We start from the raw sequence: 26,752 nt of genomic DNA, 5'->3' as shown, positions 1-26,752 counted from the left end.
GGAAATAACACTGTAAATTTGTTTTTGCAACAGTATTATACGTTTTTATCGTATTAATCGCCTTTTTACCACAATTGGTGATTTCATTAGTAAAACTATAATTTACTTTAAATTCATCTCTCAGAAGCATAGTAAATAACAGCATTAAGATAATCAGCATAATATTTTTAGTTGCACAAGCTAAAGAATTTTTTTAAATTAGTTATACTTTCTTGATTCAGCCGCGATCTCCGTCTCTCTTTTAAACGCTTTAAATAATACTATTTCAAAGGTACAACAAAGCCTTAGCAGAACAGGCAAAGTTGATAAAAATCTGAATGCAACTAAGGATTGCTTGCGTTAATGTGGGCTCTCGGTTTTTTTTATTAAATTATTATTTTACTCAAATATATCATAGTCGTTGTAACAGTATATTTCTGAAAACGTGTTCCGTTGTTAAAACTATTGGTTGCATAACATCGTTGAAAGTATTTCTGTTGTTAAAATGACCATGAGGAATACCTCTGCTGCAAATTTACGTATTGTTTTTCATGGTCGAGTTACGGTATCGTGCTAGCATAAGTTAAATGCCGAACTTAAAGAGTGGCTTGTATTACATTAATTACAGTTCTTTACTCAAGGAATCAAACAAATTTAGAATCCTGCGTTTATTTCATAAAACAGGTGTGTTTCTGTTCGTATTGTATGTTTTAATTTATTTTTATCAATTGTTCTTACCTAATTTTAATGTAAATGTAATGACATAACCAATAATACTTTGGGTTTTCCTGTCAGTGTAATATAATTAGGCGATTAAAAGAAACTTAGTATTTTTAGATAAGAAATCTATGTGTATGTTTATTTTTCAGTTACGGTTTTGAAACAAAAATATACGTGTTAGATAAATGTATGTTGTGTTTGTGCCACGTTATTTGTTGTCAAACTACAAAAAACGTTTTTTTTTAGTTGCAGATACGGTTCTGGGGCATATTTTATTCTATTTTTCACTTCAAAAACTATAAGAAGTAACTCGTTCTGCCCCTTTATTAATCCTAAGCATTTTAGTACGACCTCCTTTCACGAGTAGCTGAAATCCGAGCGAAATCTTTCACTAGCCGTAACTCGCAAACGAAGCTTTGTAGGACATATGTTTACATTAACTTTTAACATTATCTTCACGTTAGGTTTGTATATGTAGGTGTTTGTGTAAATATCAGTTGCATCATGTGTTGGTTTTTAATACATGTTTACAATTTACAAATCTATTTCCGCAAAAAAAATGTGTTTAGAAATTAATAAGAATGATAAAAAACATGATAATTTAGCTGTTTCTTGAACTAATGATGGAATATGTGATCTTAACTGAAGTTCTTAATTGCTTTTTAAATGAAAAATATAATAATGAAATAAGTAGTTTTGAAGAACAAATAAGTTACCAGTAAGTTAGATGAGATTTTGAGTAAGCAGGACTGGATAATGAAAATAAAATTCTCTGTAATCAGGTTGGTGAAGGTCAGGATATGAAAACTGAAATAATAGAAAGTAAATGTGGTTAAAATGATAATAACATTTTTCAATTAAGCTCAAGAGAATTCAACACCAAAATTTCAAATTTTCTACCAGCACAGACGAAAATATTCTTGAAATAATGTCCACTGTGGCAAAAAATATTGGTTTTCCAATAAAAAAAATAAATAAATAAAAAAAATATGAATTTCCAATATAAATTCAGATGTTGCATGCATAGTCATCTGGGTTTTTACTTTTAATGTAAAAGCTTTACAGTCTTATGTAGTACAGTTAAGTAGTGAGTAAACTAAAAAATCTTTGATTCCTTTAATAAAAGTAAAAAATTGAATTTCCACCATAACTGTGGTACATATTCTGCTGATTGCATAAATAAACTATTTATCGATGAACATCATTGTTCTTATTTTAATAACTTGTTAATGAACCCAAAACGCTATTAGAGCTAATGACATTAATGTGTTTGGTACAAGGATTTTGAAATTTTTGTTAAAAGAGATAATGCACAGCCATTAAAGATTAATTAAATAAATTATTGATTAATTATTTTTATTGTCTGTTTATTTCATTGTTATTTATTTCTTTATAAATGTGATTGTTGATAATATCCTACTTGATAAATGTTATTTAATTAAAGTATATTTAAAGGTAAATGTTTAATTAATTTTTGTGTAAATTATAATAAGAGTATTTTAAGTGTATTATGTTTTAACATAAGAAGTATTAAAAAAAAAAATATTGATATTTTCATGTTTTATTGAACATTATGTACATAGAGTTAAATCTTATTGTTTTGGGTGAACCCTGGATTATATAAATGCATTGCAATGCAATATACATCTAAAAGTATTATAATAAAACTGATGGTGGTGTAACTGTTTATGTAAAAATTATTTATGAAATGTTGAGCAAGATCAATCCAATAAAGTATTGTAAATAGTTTTTTTTAAACATCTGAAATTGTAGAAACCAAGTAGTACACATTTACCAGGCCTAGCTGATATAAAATATAATGTATTTTGTGAAAATACTGATAGAAATATATTCAAAAAATCAACTGAACTGATGATTACCTGAATATTGTGAATTGATATGGGTATTTATCTATTATTAATCAACTAAAATATCCAACAGATGCTTGGATATATGTTTGTTAAAAATGGTAATAATTCTAAAGGGTTTGTTATAAAATCATAACTCATGTAAACCATAAAATGTTATAAGTTCACACCCACATAAGTTATGTTTATTATTCAGTATTTGTCTTTGTAGATTTTAATTCAGTTCAATTTAAGATTAATTCCGGTAGTGACAATATTGTGTTAACAAATTTTAATGCATAATTTATAATATCAGAAATAAAAATCGGGGTGACATTGGTTGTCAGTAATGTTGATTTGCTAATGAATGTTTCATTGATAAATTATATAGTTTTATTTCATCCTGTACCCTTTAGAGTAACGTTAGATATAAAATAAATAAATTAATAAACTAAAACCTTGGATATTTAGTGGGTTAGATATTTCAATACATAATTGTGAAAGAATTTATAAAAAAATTTAAATTACTACTTTTAAATGCTACTTTAAAAATTAAATATAGTAATTATAGAAATTTGTTGAATTAGTTGATTAAGGTATAAAAATAAATATTATTGTGAAAAAATCATACTGGCTAACAATGATGTAATTTGGCAGGTGAAAAGTGAGGCAATAAATGCTGCTATTAAGAGCTCTTATTTACCAATAGGTGAATTTAAAATAGATTAGTTTAATACATCAGTAACATTTAATTTTGAAAAAGCTGAAGTGTTCACTATGTTTTCTGTAGATGTACAGTTAAGGAACTTGAAAATAATTATATACGAGGGTTATTTTTTTTCAAGGTCTGATCGGTCACAAAATTAAAAAACCACAGTGAAAATAAACAAATTTTTATTTGTAACAAGTACTTACATAGTTACACTATTTCTCTATATAGTCGCCACTCCGATTTAGACATTTGTCGTAGCGTGGTACCAACTTTCCAATACCCACGTCATAGAATGGAGCCGCTTGTGTTTTCAGCCATGTTTCTACGCTGTAAATATATTAATTTTGTATGACCATGAATGATCAGATTTTCTATTAATAAATTTTATTCCCTGTAGGTTTTCTGTACACTGATCTTATATGGCTATTTTTGTTGATTTCAATATTAACATCTAAAAAACTTATTTTTCTGCACTTATCTATTTCAAATGTAAATTTTAAATTGTCATGATAGGAGTTGAGTTTTATCAATATTATAAGATGTTCATCTTATAATAACCAAAATATCATCAACATGTTGAACCCATAATAGAATCTTATTATATGAGTAGTATTATAATCTTATTTTTGAAGTCATACAAATAAATTTCAGAACAGCTGATAAAGGAAACCCCATCGGTAAAGTATTCTCTTGTATGTAATATACACTATTAAATTCGAAATAATTCTGTTGACATATGTTTCTAATAATAGTGATAAAATTATCAATAAATTTTGGGTTCTCATTATTATTGTTTAGTATATTTTTTATTATACAAATTGTATGACCTATAGGAATATTAGGGTACACATTGGTTATGTCATAAGTATTACTTCAGAGGATGATGTGGATAAATATAAATGAAGTGTAGTCTTGTACAGTCTCAGGTCAACCATTCCTGAGATGAGCAGTTAATTGAAACCCAACCATCAAAGAAAACCAGTATACACAATCTAATATTCAGATCTCTATAAAAGTAACTGCCTTTACTAGAATTTGAACCTAAGAACTCTCGACTTAAAAAATGGACTACTACAATGATGGCAGACTATTGCTGGATGTTACTCAGAGATGGACCCTAAAGAAAACATAGAGGGAAAAGCATAGAGTATAAGCCATCCAAAGAAACTTCAACACATGGAATAAAATTGTAAGTATTTTAAATATGTTCGGTGGGTGAAGAGGGAGATTGGTTTCCAAAAGCATGACATACCTCATAAAAATTAATTAAATAAATAAATTTCTCAAACATGGTTACCGCTGATATATTTAATAAATTATTAAAAAATGAAAATCCACCTTACCAGCAAATTGAGTGTGACTTGAGATCTTTTCGTTATTTCAAAATCATCTTCAGGAGTTAAAATATTACAATGAAGTTAAAAAATTAAAATAATGTCAAAGGTTAAAATACCTTTTGTTTGCAATCTAACAGAATACTGAAATATAAAGATACTCTGGTGGATTGAAATGTAATTAAAAGAAAACCATGTTATCAGAAATGATATTTTATTTGATTAAATTATTTTTTTTTATATCTTTTACATTTAAGGCACGTTTAAACAATTTATCATCTTTAAGAAATGTTTGCTCATTAATTAGAGTTTTATGATGATGATTACTGTAAATGTGACATTATTCTAAATTTGATGTATTATAATAATTGTAAGAAATGTCTTAAGATTTTCATAAACGTATTAGGATTGTATATATTACCATTATCTAATATATGTTTAGCAAAGTTGGGATTTTCTGGTTTATTGTTTTTAATACTATTCGTGTGTTTTTTTTGCATGTATAGAGAGTTTACGATTGCTCGTACCGACATACATAACAATCCTCACAACCCAGACTTATACCCCTTGTTTATCAAATTTAGCATCATTATTATATGATATTTTATTATTATTATATTTAATTAATTTATTATTTGTAGTATGTGCAGGTGTTATGTTATTTTTTTATACATTTTTTCAATTTTTTTACTAAAGGGAGTATATTCATTTTTTATGTATATTTTTTCCTTTTTATCTGGTAATAATTTTATATTGTTAATCATATTTATTTTATTATATAATTTATTTAGAGTATTAATGTTATAACCAACAGTAACAGCATATTTTTAATTTAAAGAGACTTTATCATGTTTGAGGTAATGTATGGCTCTATATATAAGTGCATTAAAAACAGCCATCTTTTGGGATCAAGGATGAAATGAATTATAATTAATTATGGTATCATTTGAAGAAGGTTTACGATATATTTCTAATTTTATTTTATTGTTATGTATTTTTATATCTAAAAAATGTTAATAAATGTCACTTTCTATTTCCAAGCTATACTTTATGTGTTATCAATTTTATTTAATATTGTATCCGATTCATTTTGAATACTTTCATTATATGATCATGGTATCTTCAACATAACATGTGTATAACATAATATCATGTTGGGTTAGGATATTTTTAATGTATCTCCAAAAAATTGTAAGTATATTTCTGCCATAATTGCCGATAACAGATCACCCATCGCTAAACCAAATGGTTGTTTATAATATTGGTTATTAAATGTAAAATAACTACATTCACAATATAATTTAGTCATGTCAATTACAATTACATACACTTTAAAAAATGGTTATAATATTATAGATGCTTTACATAACATTAACATAAATAATAATAATACAAAATGTATATCTTTAGATATTTGTAATATATATTCTAATATAGACATAAATGAAACTTTTAACAGTCATTAAAAAACAATAAAGATTTAAATATACATTATACAAACGAATTAATTGACATGATTAATTATGTTTTAATAAATAAATAATGTAGTTTTTTTACTTTTAAACACCAAATGTCTTTTTGCATTTCAATCCACCAGAGTATCTTTATATTCTTTCAGTATTCTGTTAGATTGCAAACAAAAGGTATGTTAACCTTTGGCATTATTTTTATTTTTTAACTTAATTATAATATTGTAACTCATGATGATGATGATTAAAATATATGGAAAGATCTCGAGTCACACTTAATTTGCTGGTAAGTTAGATTAAAATTTTTAATAATTTAAAAATGCACTATATTAAAAGTTAAGCTTATTTTGTGGCAATTTTCATTAGAAATCAAGGGGGGGGCTCATCCTTCAAACTATCCAAATTGAATCTAACCTTTCATCCTCCAGATTACTCAGCCTCTTACTCTCCTGCTTTTTATAATTAAACTTTCACACCCAGAAAAAAGTGATCTGAACCACTCTGTGTCCATTTATATACCCTAACATCCATTACCTTTAAAGCAGAATAATGATGCTGAATAATATAATCTATGTATAACTGACCTAAGGTTATTTGTTGGTCAAATCCATTTGAACTTGTGTATTTCCTTATGGGGAAATACCCATTTAAAATTTTTAAACAAAGTTCTTTACATACATCGATTAACCATGATGGTCATTTACGCATTCCTTTCCATATCCTCCAACAATCAAGCTATTACTATCACATTTCTTGCTTTAAAATCACCAAGAATATTGGTTTCTGTTTGATGATTGATATCTGTGACTCCCATCAAATTAAAACATTTCTTTAGTCAATTTGTCTGCATCACCATTTGGAGCATACACTCCTACTATTAATTATTGCACATACATATATGTTAAGCTCCTCTAGTATTATCCTTTCATCGATTTCTTCCCAGATTTTAACATATTTCTGTAATCCCTGATGAATACTGATAAGACCCATCCTCTTTGCTCCTTCATCTCTAATAACCCCACTGTAAAGTTAATACACCACTTCCCTTCGGCTTCTTCTTTATCTCTGTGAGAATACATACTTCCAGCAACATTTTGTCCAACTCCTGAAACACCTTATATTTATATTACTAATTCCTTGAACATTCCATGTAGCCATAAAAATGTACATTTTCTATTTTAGTTTATCCTATTTTTCCCTGTCCTTGTTTCGAGGCTTCTTTTTTATTGGTAAAGAATATTTTCCAAATTTTAGGTTGCTGGCTCGATGCTTCAACCCCCGACCACGAGGACCAGATAATTTTTTGTATGGATTTTTCTTCCCCTAGCCTTCAAAGAGATTTTGCAACCAAAATTGCAAGGCAATACTGCCAGTTTTTGTCCACCCTGGGTATTTTATTTCACCAGTACCCTCCAACAACGGTTGGCAAGCAAACTCCATTGCCAGGAATGGCTCTCGATAGCCATTCCAGCAACAGCCAAGGGACTGAATACATAACCTAGTTAACTATCACGTAAATACAATATACTCGTATGTGTATGAGTAAATGTATATTATAGTAAAACCTTTAGGTGGTAGTGAATTAATAGAAAATAACCATATCATTTTCATTTCGGGGTCTCCCATATTCAAGGGAAAGCAGTCATATAAATTTAATTTTTAAGAAAATAATCCCCAAGTGTTGATAATAATCTTAAAAAAATAACTTTTTAAAATTGTTTAAAAATATAAAGATACAACCATAAACATAGGTGTAAATTTCTAAGGAGGGGTATTAAATTTTTTACTACTTTTTTCCTAGAAATACTAAGGAGTAAGGGCTAACAAAAAATTAAGATTTTTAATTTAAAAAAAAAATATTTTTTGTTATTACGACTAAAATTTTAATAGTGATTTGATGCCTGTTAATGTAGAAAGTATGGATGCAAAAAGATTCAGTTTACTCCTTTTCTAAAAAAAAATGTATAAAGTCATTTTTGTGAAAGGGTTGAATATTAAATAAAAATTTGGTAATTTCTTATCTCTATAAAAAAACTTCAACTTTTGTAAAAATTATTTTTGCTAAAGTGTCCCAGTAAAAATTTGAAATTTTATCAGCCAAAACACCTCCACCCCTTTTCCCAATTTTTGCAAAAATTTATTGAATTATACATTATTTTCACTCAAATGTAGTTAGTACCTGTCTATCAAGTTTGAAGAAGATCTGTCAGGGGGTACAGAATTAAGACCAAATGCAAGCCAAGTTATGTATGTATGTACGTATACACTGATGTCCATATGACAAAAATAGATTTTTTGAACTTGGTACATCGGAATAAAAAATATATTTTGTAGATTATTTACTATTTGTTTAAATCTTTTTTTTTGTTAACAATAACTAAAAATTTTGTTAATAACTAAGCACAAATTTAAAAAAAGACCAATTTTTTTAGATTTTTTTTTTTGTTTTTTTTTTACCAATCTATTTACTTTCCCATTATTGCTGTAACAGGTAATATCAATGTAGTTTTGAAAGTAAAAATAAGTAAAACCATTGACAGAAAACCCATATTGGGATTTTTATTTGATGTTGCGAAGGCCTTAAATTGTGTCAAGCGTTATATATTTTAACAACTCCAATTATGGGATTGAAAAAGGTAATAAATTTATTATTGTGAGGTGTTATTTAAATAAAAATATGTTACATTCAGTTTATTGTGTGTTTGTGCAACATTTCTCAACCTTTCAGTATTTACGCCAATATTCAGTCATAATTTTCATCGTGCCCTCCTCTCATATAATAACAATATATATAATACTAATGTAGTTTGATGCTGAAGCTACACTATGACCTTAATTACAAACCTTACAAATTACCAAAAATAACTAAATTTATTGAATTTTGACCCAATGCATTGACAAAACCAGAATCGATGCCTCTCTATTGCACTCTGTCTTACATCCACCATACTGGGCTTTCTCAAATTAAAATCATTTGAAAAGCAAACATCATTTTTAAAAAAAACTTTATTTCCCTCTTACAGAGTTTCATATAAAATAGCCAGATGTAAAAAGCCTTACACCATTCGTGAAGAGCTTATATTGTCAGCTGCAATTGAGATTGTAGAAACTATGTTTGGAGGTAATTTTGCCAAACAATTTCAGTCCATACCTCTATCAAATGATACTGTTGCCCATCAAATTGGTGATATAGCTGAAGATGTACAGAATCAGCTTTTCGGGAAGTTGCATGACAAATTGTTTTCAACTCGGCTTGATGAAGCAACAGGTAGCAATAATGATGGTCATTTCATTGCCAATGTTTGATTTTGTGATGTTATGTCAGCAGTAGAACTACTTTTATGCAAACCAATAGAGTTCAAAGCATCAGCACTCGCATTATTTGCTATCTTAAATGATTTTATAAACAAGGCAAACAAAGAGTGGAAAAATTGTGTCAGAATATGCCCTGATGGTGCTCATTCAATGTATGAAAGATCCAAAGTATACAAGCACTTATGAGACAAAAATCTCCACAGTGTGTCTGGAAACATTGCATGATCCACAGAGAAGCTGTGGCTTCCAAAGAAATGAGACCTCAAAATCAAGAATCTTTCCTGTGCTATGTAAAGACATGGGTGAACTGCATTCAGCGTTACTATTTTATCGAGAGGCAAAATGGTTATCACGTGGGAAATTTTTACAGTGTGTTTATGAATTGAGTTGAAGTCGCCATTTTTCTAGAAGAGGAAAACCAACCTGAACCCAAGAAGTTTCAAGATAGTTTATTTGTGATGGAATTGAGCTACTTGGTTGATGTACTTGAAAAAGTTTTCATCATATTCTTTTATATTAACATAATTAATTCTAGTTTTTGAAATAAGAATATGTTTCATCAAAGATATGATGCATTTGTTTCATTGTTTAATATAATTTTCTCTTTCTAGCAAGCCATTTTTTTAAAATTGGGAAACGCTAAATTTGTGAATATTAAAACAATTTTTAGTGTAATTTATATAATTCCCTGCTGCATTAGCCGGTCTGTTATCATAATGAAAAAGCACATTTTTCTTTGTCAAATTTTGTAATTTTTACTCTATTTCATTGTTCAGTCAGTTTAATAAAGGTGCATAATATTCTCCTGTAATGGGTTTTGATGTTCAAGAAAAGTGAATAATATTATACCTTGTATATAAAAAAAAGAAAGAAATAACCATAAGCTTCCAGCCAATCCAAAACCTTTCCTTCTTTGGAGATTTCACTGACTTTTGCCTACCACATCGACTGTTGTTTCATTTTTGTAATAGTGATGATAGTTTTGGATTATATTAAAAGTAGCGTAGAATCAGCCTGACATGACTGCTTTTTTTATAAGATTGTGAGCAAACATTTCATTTTCTTGCAGGTAGCTTTTTCATATGCAAATGTACACGCAAGATATGAACACATTTATTACTGATCAAATTATTAGCAATCTCCTGCACCTTTTTTTTTATGATTTCCAAAAAAATCCCAGATATTTTTTTAAAATTTGGACACAGTGCACTTGATGCTATATAGATTCATTTCTTTCTAGTGTTTGTGTGACTGCATCTGAAATTACTAAAATCAAATGTAAATGGTTGATTTTGCTAATAAAAAGTCACCAGAAACATGATTAAGCTCTGTGATGATATATTGAACAGGTAAATCTTTCAAAAATATATATATATATTTAATCACTGTATGATACTCATATTTTCAAAAATCAAAATTGTTTAATTTGAATGGCTGCAACAAATAAGCTATAACAGATGAAATTTTTACAGGAATCCATGTAAAGGTTGGTATTACCAGCTACCTTAAAAATGTTTCATTTAGGCTTAAAGCTGTTGTGATTCCAGGTAATTGTCAAACATCCCTTGCATGTTATTGGATTTTGATTTTGCAACTATCAAATTAATACAACAGATTTATTTTATTTTAGATACTAAGAGTGCTCAAAAAGTAAACTTAGATTGATCTAAGAAAATTTTCTTATTCCCAATGATACATCATGTGTATAAAAACTTAAGTATACATTTATCGCATCAGTCATGCATATCAATTTTATGCATCATATTCACAATGTGTTCATTTGAACTATAATCGTTTTTTTAGATCATGATCAGTGAATATTATTTAATGTTTCTATACAAAACGTTCATACCTAACCGATAGATTAAAAAATATTTAACGTTAATACTTTATAACATTTTTGTATTAGCGAGTAATAATATTTAAAGATTTTCAATCTTTGCTTTATTTTCTCTTCTACTTCAATCACAGCATACTCCTGTTCTGGATTAACGTAAACCTTATGATAATTTCAATTCAGCTCTTATCAAATTTACATTTTCAGGTATGATTAATGTGAATATATATAACAAGAACAAATCAGAAATTACTAGTGTACACTCTGATAGTATTGATGAAATACACGATATTCCTATGAATGTGATTATTAGACCGTTACCACCGATGTTTAATGATGAAAAAGTTAAAAGTATTATGGAAACATTGCAGGTAATCCATTTATTATTTTATTTATTCATACAATAACAGATCTGAGCCTGCCTATTTGTAGTTGCTGTTTCATCTTTTTTTATGATAGATGATAAATTCTGTTGCTTGTGAAATGTCAAGCTAATCTGGGGGTTCAAACCTTGAACCTTTTTAATAAAATATAAAAAATAATTGAATGATATTATTAATACTCTGAATAACCTGTTTTATAATGTAATTATAATTAATGATTTTTTTTTTCAATGATTAATTTATCATATGCGTGAAGCTTATGCGTAGAAATATTTGCAGTAAAAATTTTAGCATATGAATAATGCAATACCTGAATTAGATTTGAACTCAATTCTTTCCAAATGAAACAGTGAGATTCAATTACTCCACTATGAAGATCGGCAAGCAGTTAAAGTCAGTGGGTTTATAGAAAAAAACCACAGACTGACGAAGTACCAGAGAAAAAAAAGGAATTTTTCATAATGTGGTGCTATAGACAGATGCTGAAAAATAGAATCCCAGTAAATAGATATTTATAAGGGCAACTGAAAGACAGTTGTTTTGTTCCGGAAAACATTAACTAAAAGAAGAGGTATGTTAACCGGTTGAATTTTAAGACACGCTACAAAAAAACAAAGTAGTGATAAAGAGAAAGAACCGTAATGGAAGAAGCTGACTGTATACATAAAACAAAATGATGAGTGATGCTAGTCATTCAGCCTATAAAGAACTTAAGATGAAAGCACAGGATAGAAGGTTTTTTTGGTACAGGACCACCATTAGGAATTGCTTTAGAGGATGAGATGAAGTGGCAATTTTGTAGTGTGTGAAAATTGCCTGACCAGGATTTGAACCTGGTATCTGAATGAAAGTTTGAGATGCTGCTACTTGTGCCACAGAGGCTGGCTACAGATTTCAGAAACTTGCTACAAATCTGAGGATTAATGGCAAGGGAGAAAAATACCATTAAAAAGTTATATTTTCTAAACTTTATATGCTTTGAAGTGAATGATTTTAAACTTATTAATTTCTTTTTTTAAATGATACTAGTTGTAACAAATTGGAAATAGTTTTCATTCCTTAATACTAAGATAGGGGAAAAATCTATTTATTTTTCTTTAAACAGTATTATTTTCGATATGGTAGACCCCATGAACTGTAATGGTAGACAATATACTAAAGAGCACCAAAATATTTGTATTAGAATCATGAGAAAGTAGGTTAATGGACCACATGTTATGATGTCCAGGTTTAATTAATTTGATAATATAGAAATGTGTATAAACTACAAAGCAAGACAAATACTGAAATATATAAAAGTAGTATATACCAATAAACATGTAATGTGTGGTAATTATACTGAGCATAAGAGATCACAATAGAACATAAAGAATGGAAATGGCATCAAACTAATAAGGAATAGCAATTAAATAACTAATGACGAAAAACTGATTCTGTCATCTCTTTTTATAAATAGATAAACAAATGTTGCCATATAAGTGTATTAATGAAATCTAAGCGATTAAAATTTTCAATTTTGGTACGGTTTACATTAGATGAAACAATATGAGCTGGATTCGTACTAGAAAACAAAAAAACTGTGTTGTTATTAATCCTAATTACTAATATGGAAAAAAATGAGCAAGGCCGTAACTTGTTAGACCTCACCCTGGTGAAATCTGCTGAAACTAGAACATTTAAATGTTTGGAACGATCTGTGAAATTTTAAAACATTTAAATTGCAGTATTTAGAGTTTTAAATAATATATCTCTATGTTTTTTTTAACAAGTTATGTTTTAAATTTGCCTTTTACAAGGTTGAAAATACAGATTCTTTCTAAACATTATAGTCTTATGCCTTTTGTTATCAAGATGTTAATCTGCTGACCATTGAAGATAACATAATCTTTCAATTAATTTGTCAGTTTAAATAATCATTAAAAGTTATTAATGTAGTTCAAACAGAAGACTGGTAACATTTGGATGAAATAATTATTTGTGGAATCGTATAAGAGAGCACGTACTTAATTAAAGGAAAGTACATACAGTAGATAACCATAATAATAGTTAAAAAAATTATTCGTTGTTGAAGTTAAAAATTATAATGTAGTTTTAAATGTACATTTAATTGAATTAAGTCTTGCATGCGTTAAAATAAAACATTAAATAAATTGAAGATTTATTTTATTTTTTATCATTACAACCTTAGCTACACTTTAGCAAATATTTTATTGAGGAAGATAATACATACTATATGTAGCCTCACACAGATGTTTTCACTGAAGTACAATTTGGTTCTGTTTTATACTTTGACAATTGTTGCATAAACTGGTGCAATAGATTACTCTAATCAGTCATATTTTCATATACATTACTATAATAAAAAAAAAATTATTTATAGCTTTACTTATTTTTTTTTTTTTTAGAATCCAAATGAGTTCCATAAAGTACCTCCAATAGATGTTCTATGGATAAAAGGTTCAGAAGGTGGAAATTATTATTATTCATTTGGTGGATGTCATCGTTATGAAGCACATAAAAGATTAGAAAAGGATACAATAAAAGCTAAAATAGTTGAATCGACAATCAGTGATTTAAGATGTTACCTTGGAAATTCAACACCTGATTTAAAATAGATCAGATATATTTCATTATTCTCACAGCATTACAATCTATCTGTCATCTTAAATATCAATGAATATGGGTTTACTTATTATTCTTCAAATAGCGTACTAAATTTGGACTTTTTAAACTGTCTTTAACCCTTTTTTTTGCCACATAAACTTGAACCTTATCAATGGGATATGGAAATGGAATCTTTATAGCATATGAAAAATATTGTGCTTGAATCGGGATTTGAACCCAGAACCTCCAGATGAAAGGCCAAGATGATACTACTCTAGGTGTAGCTATTAAATAATGAGACTAATGCTGTAAAATATTTTATTTTAAATTTATACATATTTAGTTATTATCCTCTTCAATGTACAACCCTCCTCTAACCCTACAATGCTCCATGCAAATTTTCCATTGTTCAAAACAATGCTGGAAGTCTTCTTCTGTGAGCTTTTTCATGACGTGTGCCACTTTTTCTTTCACAGCTTCAACGTTCTGAAATCTTGCTCCTTTTAATTTAGATTTGACCTTGGGAAACAGATAAAAAGTCACATGGTGCCAGGTCAGGCAAATAAGGTGGATGGTCTAACACTGGGGTGTTATACTTGGCTAAAAACTTCTTGACAGACAATGCAGTGTAAGCCGGTGCATTGTCCTGATGAAGAACCCATAACTTTTACTTCCACAATTCAAGTTCTTTTTTCTTATTTTTGAGCAAGGACCTTGAATAAAGACAAGAATAATTAACCGACGGTCAGATCGGAACAGAGTACCAATTTTTTTCAATATTTTTATCCGTTATTGACGTGGAAGGGCAACCCAGGCAAACATCATCTTCAATGTCTTCTCAGCCATCTTGAAAACACTTAAACCACTCAAAAACCCATTCAAGTGATAATCACTCATTGCCATATACTTCTTTTAATAAAAGATAAGTTTCAGTAGCGATTTTTCCAAGTTGCACAAGAAATTTTGCGACAATTCTTTGCTTTAATAAAATACTTCATCATTTTTTCAGCAAAGCAAAAAACATGTTATCCAAACTAAGGTCACGGCCAGACTAATATGTCTACAGAAACTGGAGTGGCAACAATTGAAAGAGAAAGCTTCACACTACACAGCTGACAGTCATATGAATTTGGCGCATGTACAGTTTTTCTGTATCAGCATTAGTCTCGTTATTTAATAGCCACACTTCGTAGAATTGATATCACTCTAAAAGATAAGAGATGTTTGATTTCAATCTATTGCCTGCTTTTTTTATTATGGCTGTTCCTATTAGTTTTCTGGATGTTGTACAGTTTCAAGTATAGAAGGAAATTTTTTAAATGTGCTTATAGGCTTTTATAAATGCTTAGAGGTGACCTGGAGTTAGTGAGTAGTCTCCCATTGATTGTCTTTACTGAGTTGAATATACTGTAGTACATCATATGCCACATCTACTGAAATGTAGGATGTTTAGCTATATATGGCACTTTCACAATGTTCATTACAAGGCTTAATAGAATAAAGAGCATCATTACTCTTGGAGAGAGATACTCTAGTAAATGCTTTTGTCTGCCAACACTTCTATGCTATTCCAAGTGTTTTCCTAGTTTATTGATGTTACAGTTATGTTAACATCTTTAATATCTATTTATTTGTGCCATAACATTCCTAATCATTTTGCCATCACTTTATTTTTTGTTTGTCTTGTCTGTATGTAGAATAGTGATAATCAGATGTAATAATGATCAACAATTTATTTTTTACAGCTGGTATTTTTGTAGCTTTAATATTTTATTAAAATGTATTTTTTAGTTATAAATTCTTTTTGTTAATTTAATTTTTCACCGTAAATTAATTCTTCCTATCTTTTAAATTTTAAGTAAAGCAGTGAGATGCATATATTGTACAAGAATGTCAACAAATCGGAGGGATAATTAATTTTAAGTCTATAAAATGAATTATTTTGTTTATTTTTGCATCATAATTACTTGATAAATCTTGTTCTACATAGATAATGAAAAATAGAGGCGATACAATTCCCATCAGAAATGTTTGGTCTTCATATTTATGAGAAATGTACATCAGATGACTGGTTGGCAGCCTAGACCTAGGAGATTATATTTTCAGAGCTATTAAGTCCAGTATTAATAATATACTGTAAATCACAAACAATTCTGATAGGCAGAAATATTTGTAACTGTAAAGGCAATTCTACACACCCTCCAATCTGATCTCCAATTTAGGAAGGAAATTGCTGCCCACTCTGTACAATTTCTTTCTTCTGATCTTGTCAGTAGTCAAACCACTGAGACTACTGACTTGATCACACCCTCGTAATGGCATTGTTTTTGTTGAAAAATTAGGGTTGCTCTTACAATATTGTTGATCCTCCAAAAGCCCCCACCAAAAGGAAATTTTGGGCAAAAAAGTGGCCAAAGGAAAGAAAGAAATTTACCCATTTGATATCGTTGAAGCAATTGAACTCAGACAATTTCTGTCACAATATTTTTACAATGAGAGTACAGAGGAACCTCACTAATTCGTGATAGCGATTGAATAACTCGATCGATGAATGATAACATCAGCATCAGCATACAAAGCAAAACATTAATTTTTTGGCTGTGGTAATAACACATATACGCTGTTAATTATGACTGGAATTCTAATAACAGACAATTATGGGTATTTCGCACTTGTGTACGCAGCACAATGAGTTTCCAAGAATTCATTATCACCCAACCTTTGTGCTGATATATCTAACATTCTTTATTGTTTACATTTCTCGATCGTTAAACAAAAAAGTTTTTTTTGCAATTACAGTGCTTCTTTGTTTGAGTTTGAAAATTTCCAGAAATATGTTCTAGCATAATGTTAGCATGTTGTTTGTATTGTAATAAGTATTTTAAATTGTCTTTAATGGATTTTTTTTTCAATTTGTAATGATGCTTTTATATTGATCAGGAATTTACGAAATTATAACTCACAAAATATCATTTTTTACCACACAAAAAATTATGTTTATTAATAAGATAGAAAAAATGTTCATTATTACAAATACAGTTATTTCCAATCAAATACAAAAAAAAAAGTAAAATATAATACTGTATACATAAAAATTAAAAATGAAGTAAAACAAAAAGTAACTGTCTATTGTATTTTTCTGTCAAACTGCAAAAACTCAATTAAATCATAACCGTTGTGATTTGTATTGTCAAGGCCCAGGCTTTCGCCGATGACTGTCTCCTGTTAGTTCGTAGTAATTCACGTCCACAGCTAGAAGACCGGGCGCAGGCGGCTTTGTCGACAGCAGAGGGCTGGATGGACATGCAAAATTGAAAGATTTCTGTGCCCAAGACGAAATTTATGCTTCTCAAGGATGCAGACAAATTATCGTACAGTCGTAACCCCCTACAGCATTAAGTATAAAGGCTGTGTAATCAACCGAGCTAAAGTTCACAAGTACCTAGGTGTTTTGTTTTATGAGATGTTGCTGTTTAGCAACCACATTAGGCAAGTAGCGGTGGACGCTGTCTCAGTGATGCACAAGTTAGGAGAATTGCTCGGAAGGATTACGGGCTGTCGGGCCGTCATTTGTACATGATGTACTGAGGTGTCTTCGAAATTGTTGTAATATACTCTATGTAAAAAAACTTTAAGGATTTGTAAAAATAAAAACAACCGTTTTTTTTTTTTTTAGTAAAATATGTTTAACCTTTGAAAAATTAAAATAATTTTAATTTACTTTTTAAAAAAAATACTCGCTGTGGTTTATATTTTTTAAATTTAAAATAAATGTTGGAAAATTCCACCGTTGACATCGATGCACTTTTCAACTCGTTTCCTTGCGTTCCTTGATGAGAGCAGCAGCACTTGAGGAAGAGGAGGTAAAGGAGATTTTTGAGGAGGACATCGCAAGAGGTCTGAGTAAAAAAGATAAGGTAGAAAATGTAGAAGAAGAATGGGAGAATGTTAAAAAGGAAATTCTTAAATCAGCAGAAGCAAACTTAGGCGGAATAAAGAGAACCGTTAGAAAACCTTGGGTTTCAGACGATATATTGCAGCTGATGGATGAACGTAGAAAATATAAGAATGCTAGTGATGAAGAAAGTAAAAGGAACTATCGGCAATTAAGAAATGCTATAAACAGGTAGTGCAAAGTGGCGAAAGAAGAGTGGATTAAAGAAAAGTGTCCAGAGGTGGAAAGAGAAATGAACATTGCAAAATAGACGGAGCATACAGGAAAGTTAAGGAAAATTTTGTGGTACATAAATTAAAATCTAATAATGTGTTAAACAAAGATGGTACACCAATATATAATACGAAAGGTAAAGTCGATAGATGGGTGGAATATATTGAAGAGTTATACGGAGGAAATGAATTAGAAAATGTTAGAAAGTGTTATAGAGGATGAAGAGGAAGTTGAGGAGGATGAAATGGGAGAAACAATACTGAGATCTGAATTTAAGAGAGCAGTAAAAGATTTAAATGGCAGAAAGGCTCCAGGAATAGACGGAATACCTATAGAATTACTGCGCAGTGCAGGTGAGGAAGCGATTGATAGATTATACAAACTGGTGTGTAATATTTATGAAAAAGGGGAATTTCCGTCAGACTTCAAAAAAAATGTTATAGTCATGATACCAAAGAAAGCAGGGGCAGATAAATGTGAAGAATACAGAACAATTAGTTTAACTAGTCATACATCAAAAATTTTAACTAGAATTCTATACAGAAGAATTGAGAGGAGAGTGTAAGAAGTGTTAGGAGAAGACCAATTTGGTTTCAGGAAAAGTATAGGGACAAGGGAAGCAATTTTAGGCCTCAGATATAAGTAGAAGGAAGATTAAAGAAAAACATACTTGGTATTTATAGACCTAGAAAAGGCATTCGATAACATAGACTGGAATAAAATGTTCAGCATTTTAAAAAAATTAGGGTTCAAATACAGAGATAGAAGAACAATTGCTAACATGTACAGGAACCAAACAGCAACAGTAACAACTGAAGAACATAAGAAAGAAGCCGTAATAAGAAAGGGTGTCCAACAAGGATGTTCCCTATCTCCGTTACTTTTTAATCTTTACATGGAACTAGCAGTTAATGATGTTAAAGAAAAATTTTTATTCGGAGTAACAGTACAAGGTGAAAAGATAAAGATGCTACGATTTGCTGATGATATAGTAATTCTAGCCGAAAGTAAAAAGGATTTAGAAGAAACAATGAACGGCATAGATGAAGTCCTACGCAAGAACTATCGCATGAAAATAAACAAGAACAAAACAAAATTAATGAAATGTAGTAGAAATAACAAAGATGGACCACTGAATGTGAAAATGGAAGGAGAAAAGATTATGGAGGTAGAAGAATTTTGTTATTTGGAAAGTAAAATTACTAAAGATGGACGAAGCAGGAGCCATATAAAATGCTGAATAGCACAAGCTAAACGAGCCTTCAGTAAGAAATATAATTTGTTTACATCAAAAATTAATTTAAATGTCAGGAAAAGATTTTTGAAAGTGTATGTTTGGAGTGTCGCTTTATATGGAAGTGAAACTTGGACGATCGGAGTATCTGAGAAGAAAAGATTAGAAGCTTTTGAAATGCGGTGCTATAGGAGAATGTTAAAAATCAGACGGGTGGATAAAGTGACAAATGAAGAGGTATTGCGGCAAATAGATGAAGAAAGAAGCGTTTGGAAAAATATAGTTAAAAGAAGAGACAGGCTTATAGGCCACATACTAAGGCATCCTGGAATAGTCGCTTTAATATTGGAAGGACAGGTAGAAGGAAAAAATTGTGTAGGCAGGCCACGTTTGGAATATGTAAAACAAATTGTTAGGGATGTAGGATGTAGAGGGTATACTGAAACGAAACGACTAGCACTAGATAGGGAATCTTGGAGAGCTGCATCAAACCAGTCAAATGACTGAAGACAAAAAAAAAATTATGGAAATGTATATGCATTTAAAAAAGAGATGGCTGATTTGACTACAAAGAAAGAAACAAAGGTTGTACAGCCTTTCTTAAAAAAAACCATTATCAGTTTTATATCAACTATTCTAAACCTATCAGATTCAGGAGAGCCACTTAATTTTTTCTTTTCCCATTTATTTTCCCTTTCTCAGTCTCACAGTGTTATCGATTTGAAAACAGTGATTGAATATGAAAACAGTTTTTACACTGGAATCTAAAACACCTTCAGTAAAAAGTAGCAGAAATGATGTCTTGTTTGTCTCCTTTTTTGCTTTAGATTCATTGTACATATATGTTGCTGAATCTTCTCTTTTTGCTGAATAAAAACACTGATTAAATACCCACAATTGTCGGCTATAAAATATTTCTACAACTGGTAGAACATGCAAACAAATTCTGTTTATGGAAAGTTTTAATGTGAAACCTTCGATGTTAGATGATGGCACGGGGGTTGCACTTTCACAAATCGGTTAATTTTATAGTTGTGGGTTGTAAGTTATACTAATTGTGGTTGGAAGAGGACATATTAAGGCGATAGTAGATTGTGTAAATATACTGATCGAAATGTCTGCCAAGGCATTTGCATCGGTGGCATCCTGACAGAAGCCAAACTGATGACTGTGTTGTGTTATCAAGTTTAGAGGGTCTAAAATATGACCTTCAGTAAATCAACCTATGGCTCGGAATGGAGGGAGTGGTGTGGTGACCGGGATCGTTGGGTACCTTCTCCTTCGAGGGTTAGGATGTTGAAAGTACATAATATTGCCAATGTAGCATTTCAACAATGATACTGTTAATTACATATGGTGTACTCTACGTAAAATAAAGTTTACTGCACACTACGGTTTATTAATAGTTTGTCATTAAGAGCTTGACAACATCAATTACCAATCTGCTTTTTTATTGATAAATCTATTTTAAATGATTTTATATGAAATAAATTATGATTATATGCATACTCTAGGCCAAAAATGTTTGTTGAATAACAAAACTGTCCTGGTTCCATTATACTAATATTAATTCATTGGTTCAAACACTAATAAATAGAGACATTGTTCAATTTATCTGATGTCCTATTAATATAGTCAATGAATAACACCTTTACCATAATTCTTGTTTTTACATTAACTGATGTAGTTGTATAATTTTTAGAAGCAGTGAGAGAATTGATAATCAGGTAGTTTATCAAAATTAGGAAAGCTATTAAACAATTTCCAATCTAAAAAACGTTTAGTTCATTAAATTCCCATAATTACTGCTTACCAAACCTAACTTTGTAATTAATATTAACATACATGCAAATCACATTATTTACTTGCGTACTACTTTTCTTAATAATAAAAGCAACTCTTGTGTGAACTGACAGAACTATAATCAGGTGATATATGAATAGATGATTCTTCTGTTATTTATAGATGTTACTTTTTTTTTTCTAATGTCATCAAACAACAGGTGTAAGCTTTCTTTCAATATTTCTGATGTGCCTCAATTATTACCAAACCATTTTGTCTTGTAATAAATGTTACAACTGGAAATTATATTAAGAAATCTTTCGATAGCATTTTTTACAATAGGATGGCTTTCAAATGTATCATAGTTTTCAATAACAGCAAATGTAGCAATAAGAAACTGTTTACATTCATCAAACTGCAACTGAACATATTTAGTAATTAATTCTAATACATCTACTCCAAATAGTTTAAGTTGATTGACGTAGTCACTCAACCTTTGGTTTTTTAACTGATCAAAATATTGTGCTAATAGTTTTATTAATGATTCCAGTTTGATTATTGTTGATGGTTTGTTTATTTATCCTACTTATACTGTTGACTAATCTATTTGAGTATTAACATTAAAAATGGAGTACAAATGATTAATATATAAATTCAACCTGATGTTTGTACTATATTATTTTTGTAATTTAACTTATCCTTTTTATTGCTATTACTGTCAGAAGTGCTATTATAATTCTGCCAAATAAATTCTGTATAATTAATTTCATGAGTTTTTTTATCATCATAAATAACAGAATAATTTTTTTTTTTTTTTTAATTAAATATGATCTAATCAAATTAGGTGAAGTAAAGTTAGGTAGGTGAAGAAAGTATTATTTCAATATGTTTTACGTGTGTTTTAAATAATTGTTTAAATTAATCTAAAACTATTAGGAAATGACTTAAGACTCAAACTGTAACAAAACATGACTAAATTTCAATTAGCACTTACAATAGCATTTTAAAGTGTATTTGTTAAAAAGAAAATTGTTCTAGTGATTTCTTGACACAATGTCAAAAAGCCACTCATACAAAAAGAAGTTTGATAATTTTATAAGACTATGTAAACTTTTTTAACTTTATGAGACTTTTTTAAAAAAGAAGGAATAAAAGCCAAAACAATAAATGGAAGCGGCTTATCATTTTAAAGAAACAGTTACAATAAAACATCCTTCTCCAAAAAATAAAAAATTAAGACACTAAAAAGCAATAGCTTTGCCTGAAGTCTGAAGCAGTTAAAAAGGCCTACAAAATTTCTTAGGAAAATCTAGTAAAAGAAAAAAATTACTTTATGAAAAACCCAAAATAAGCTAGTTCAGAGAAATTGAAAACGATCTAAAATTATTAAGTATTTCCAATGAAATAATTTTTGACAAATAAAACTAGTAGATAAATCTAAATTTTCAAAGAAACAGAAAAGGAAACAGTGGATGAACATAAGAAGGAGAAAGAAGTTAAAGGAAAGAACAAAAGGATTTTATAAAAGAAAAAGGTCATGACAGGATGCGAGATCCTTAGGAGGTCCAGTCACAAGCAAAAAAAATAAGAAAAGAAAAAGATTTTCATGAAGAAAATTATTTAGTAAAAGAATGTAGTTACACTGGTAGAAATGTTTAAATATACATTCTGATCTTAAAATGGCTAGCAATTATATCAAAGTGCAGTTTCAATTATGATGTGTTTTTTGGGTGGGGTGACAGAATACTTGCTTTTATTACATATGAATATGTAGGCTGCTTTTAATTACATACAGACACACTCAGAAACATTTATTGTGTGTTCATAATGTGCACGCATGGGTGCACACACACAAACACAATAAATATATTACATATGTTCATAAATTATTTACATTATTTACTTGCGTACTACTTGTCTTAATATAAAATATTATTATTGAAAGAACTTACCTAGTTTACATGTAGAATTCTTTTCTAAACGGTTGTTTAGATTCATATAAAATACTCCTGGATACGCTAATTATAAATAATCAAGTAACAATATTACTACTGATTCGACAACGTTAATGATTAATAATACTTAGATTAAGTTACCAGAAAAAATATTACTATGTAAGTTTTGTTTATTTTCATTACATCGCTTTATATAATGGAATAAGCTAATAATATTATATAAAGATATAATTTTTCATCAATGTAATACACATTTTGACACACATAGTTGTTTTGACGAATTCGGCGCGAACCAGGTGGATGGACGAGTAAATCGAATACATACAGCAATTACGCTATCTGTTCCATTCTCTGTACACAATCACCACTACGTACAAAGTACCACAGTTTCAATTTTTTTTCACTGTATCGTTCAGAAGCTATTTTATACTGTTAGGTTTTTTTTACTATTATTACCTTATTAATCTGAATTAATTAGTTTTAATTTTCAAGTTAATAGTTTTTATATTAAAATATTTTTAAACTATTTTCAATATAATATATTTAAAAATGTATTTTTTAAATGTAATTAATAATTTTATCACACAAAAACAAAAAAATAATAGGATTTATAACTGACAGTTCGATTTGGTTCGCTTTTAATCTTTATCTATTAGAATTGCATTATCTTAAATAAATTTTAATGGTTTTCTGAGGAAAAGAAATTATGACTATTAAAAAAGTAATCAGGTATACTTAACTTTGTTGCTTTACAAGTTACAAGCTGTTAACTGCCACCTTGACTGGAATTAAGTAGCGTTTAATGATTTTGTAGTCTAGGAACTCTTTATAACCTTATTTGAAAATATATAATTTCACACAATAAGTAAATATCTCGATGAATCGGGAGCTAAAAAAAAATTAATTGGTTCTGAAACTTTTTCAAAATTTGTTGAAAAACAAAATGTTAAATTTCTCAGTAAACAAAACCTATCCATATTTAATTTATTCTGTAGTAAAAAGATTACTTAAATAATGACAATCTACCATCGTTTACGCTGTACTAAATATTTTACGATTCCATTTCAGTGTTTCCGATATGTAGTCCGATATAAACTAAAAAAGCTACTGGACCGATTTATGCGCGGGGAAAAAGGGAGAAAGAGAAGAATAGGAAAAGGGAAAATCGGAAAAGGAAAAAAGGGGAAAACGGGAAAAGAAAATTGAAAGGAGTAAAAGAAAAGGAAATAAGGGAAAGAGAAACGGGGAAAATGGAAAAAGAACGTGATAAAATGAAAATGGGGAAAAGGAAATGGGGAAGGGAAGGGGAAAAGGATAAAATGGAAAGGTTAAATTTTGTGAAGTTCCGTAATGGTCATTTTAACTTTCTGTAATGCTTTATCTAACTTTCAATTGTGTTCATTTAATCTATATTTACTCAAATCTAGCATAGTGAAGCATGCGAGTCTGCTAGTTCAAATAATTAAATTATTTAAGATAAAATACATAAAGAATAAAACAAATTGTTGGGGATGTAGGATGTAGAGGGTATACTGAAATGAAACGACTAGCACTAGATAGGGAATCTTGGAGAGCTGCATCAAACCAGTCAAATGACTGAAGACAAAAAAAAAACATAAAGAATACTTGTTTTAATGCGTGATAAAGATAAAAGTTGTTGCCGCACTATCTAGCCAGCGTGTCTTTGCTGACACAGTTATTTTGTAAACATTCCTCACTGCAACCGACTATGACGTTCAAGGTTAACAGAGTCTATCACTTTTATAGATCCCTTACGCAGTAGCAGGATTGACTGTTATCTTATAAAACAAATTAAATAAAGTCAAAAATATAAAATAAAGCATGCAACTTTACACTGTACTTTTTATTTATTTTATTATTATTTGAATTATTTTTGAATTTGTTGTCGCCTTAAGAATTATTTTTATGTGCAAACTAAGAATGAAATATTAAAAAACCCTCTAATTCAAAGCGGAACCCAGTATCTTCAGTTTCTTTAATCTGATTAACCTTTTAATTTTTTTGTTTAACCTCCGGGACTACCGTCAGGTATTTCTTTAGAGGATGAAACGAATGATTTGCAGCGTGTGTGAAAACGGCATACCTGACCGGGATTCGAACCCGGGACCTCCAGATGAAAGGCGGAGACGCTACCACTCGCGCCACGGAGGCCGACAATGAGGCTGGTTAACCTGTAGATTTATAAGATTACGTCTAAACTGAGAAACGAGCCCCAGACTTCCAGCGTATCCAATTGGTTATTTAAAAAAATTTTTATTATCAACTTATTTACAGATGATTCTTACGTAAGTAAAATTTAACTGTGTGAGGAATAAATCGATTCCGTATCTAGTATTTATATGAACATAAGCGATCTGAAACAAAAGCATTACGCAAGTAATTCTGTGCGGCAACTAACAATCAACTACAGTGTCTTAACGTTATGAACATTCTAAAATGGTACTCGCGTAACCATATTATGCTACAAAGCTGCGACCTTTCTCCAAGCTGAGTAAAACTCTTCAGACTATGATTAACGTTTTTTAATTGACAATATCCAAATAAGCATTTAACATATGAGCTAGCGTCCAAGCCAAGAATCGAACCCAAAACCCTCAGTATATCATTCGGTTGTTCTATTACGGAGGTGACAAAATAGATTAAAAAAACCAAAAAAAATCCGAGATCCGACAAAATTTAATTCCATGTCACTTAATGACTTTCAATATAATTTTTGGATTAAATTGTTTCATTCATTGAGAGCCAAGTATTATTTAAAAACAACGAAATATATTGTAAAAGATCTAAATAAAATTAAATTAGGCTTTACATCTATAATAAAGTATATTAATAAAAATATCTGTGAGTGTATGTACGCGCGTACAGCATACATTTATTTGAATATTGTAGACGGGCTTAACCGTAAAATATGGAGGTCGACTAGATATAACTTTGAAATTTAGATATAATACTAATCATTACCTCCTTACGTACCATTCCTGGTTTCTATAATCTATATCATAAAAAATGTGGGTGGCTCTGTTATTTACCTTTTTCAACTGATGACTATTAAAGTCATAAGGGACTGCGTTGTTACAAAATTTTCCAGATCCTAACCGGGTAGCGAATTCGAAACTTTTAGTCTGGCAGGTAAGAAGCTACCTCTGTAACAGCGTGGAGGTCAAGTTACATCTAAAAAAATTAATATATATCTTTTTAATCCCTGATTTGATCTTTAAACAAATAGAGTAATAATTACACAATTGTATATGCGCGCGCATATATAATATAATTTGTGCAAAATTAATAATAAATTTAAAAAATCTGATGTGGACACCACATGACTTCCTTGTACGGCTATTAAATTACATATACATATTTTTTGCTGCACTTCATGTAAACTTATTTCATTT

At 29.5% G+C, this 26,752-nt stretch overlaps 1 protein-coding gene across 3 annotated transcripts; it reads left to right on the top strand.

The window, feature by feature from the left end:
• Window positions 1-140: 140 nt before the first annotated feature.
• Window positions 141-15,998, top strand: Srx (sulfiredoxin). Of its 3 annotated transcripts, none has more exons than XM_075371612.1 (4): window positions 142-663; window positions 4,179-4,447; window positions 11,421-11,584; window positions 14,002-15,998. In XM_075371612.1, the coding sequence occupies exons 3-4, from the start codon at window positions 11,423-11,425 to the stop codon at window positions 14,209-14,211; spliced, it is 372 nt and encodes a 123-aa protein (XP_075227727.1). In that variant the 5' UTR covers window positions 142-663; window positions 4,179-4,447; window positions 11,421-11,422; the 3' UTR covers window positions 14,212-15,998. The 3 variants fall into 3 exon arrangements, with proteins under 3 accessions (XP_075227726.1, XP_075227727.1, XP_075227728.1); XM_075371613.1 differs by having other exon boundaries at window positions 549-663; window positions 4,092-4,447; XM_075371611.1 differs by lacking the exon at window positions 4,179-4,447 and having other exon boundaries at window positions 141-663.
• The last annotated feature ends 10,754 nt before the right edge of the window (window positions 15,999-26,752 follow it).

The sequence above is a fragment of the Lycorma delicatula genome, chromosome 7 (genome assembly GCF_047948215.1).
Source record: "Lycorma delicatula isolate Av1 chromosome 7, ASM4794821v1, whole genome shotgun sequence".
In the NCBI taxonomy this organism is placed as follows: Eukaryota; Metazoa; Arthropoda; class Insecta; order Hemiptera; family Fulgoridae; genus Lycorma; species Lycorma delicatula.
Note: the sequence above shows the minus strand (reverse complement) of the source record. Positions and strands in the feature narration are given on the sequence as shown.

Excerpts from the sequence above, each read along its gene's own strand:
- Srx (XM_075371611.1), top strand. The coding sequence starts at position 567 with ATGCCGAACTTAAAGAGTGGCTTGTATTACATTAATTACAGTTCTTTA. Across the intron at positions 664-11,420 it reads GCGTTTATTTCATAAAACAG|GTATGATTAATGTGAATATA; the intron begins GTGTGTTTCTGT and ends TTACATTTTCAG. Across the intron at positions 11,585-14,001 it reads GTATTATGGAAACATTGCAG|AATCCAAATGAGTTCCATAA; the intron begins GTAATCCATTTA and ends TTTTTTTTTTAG.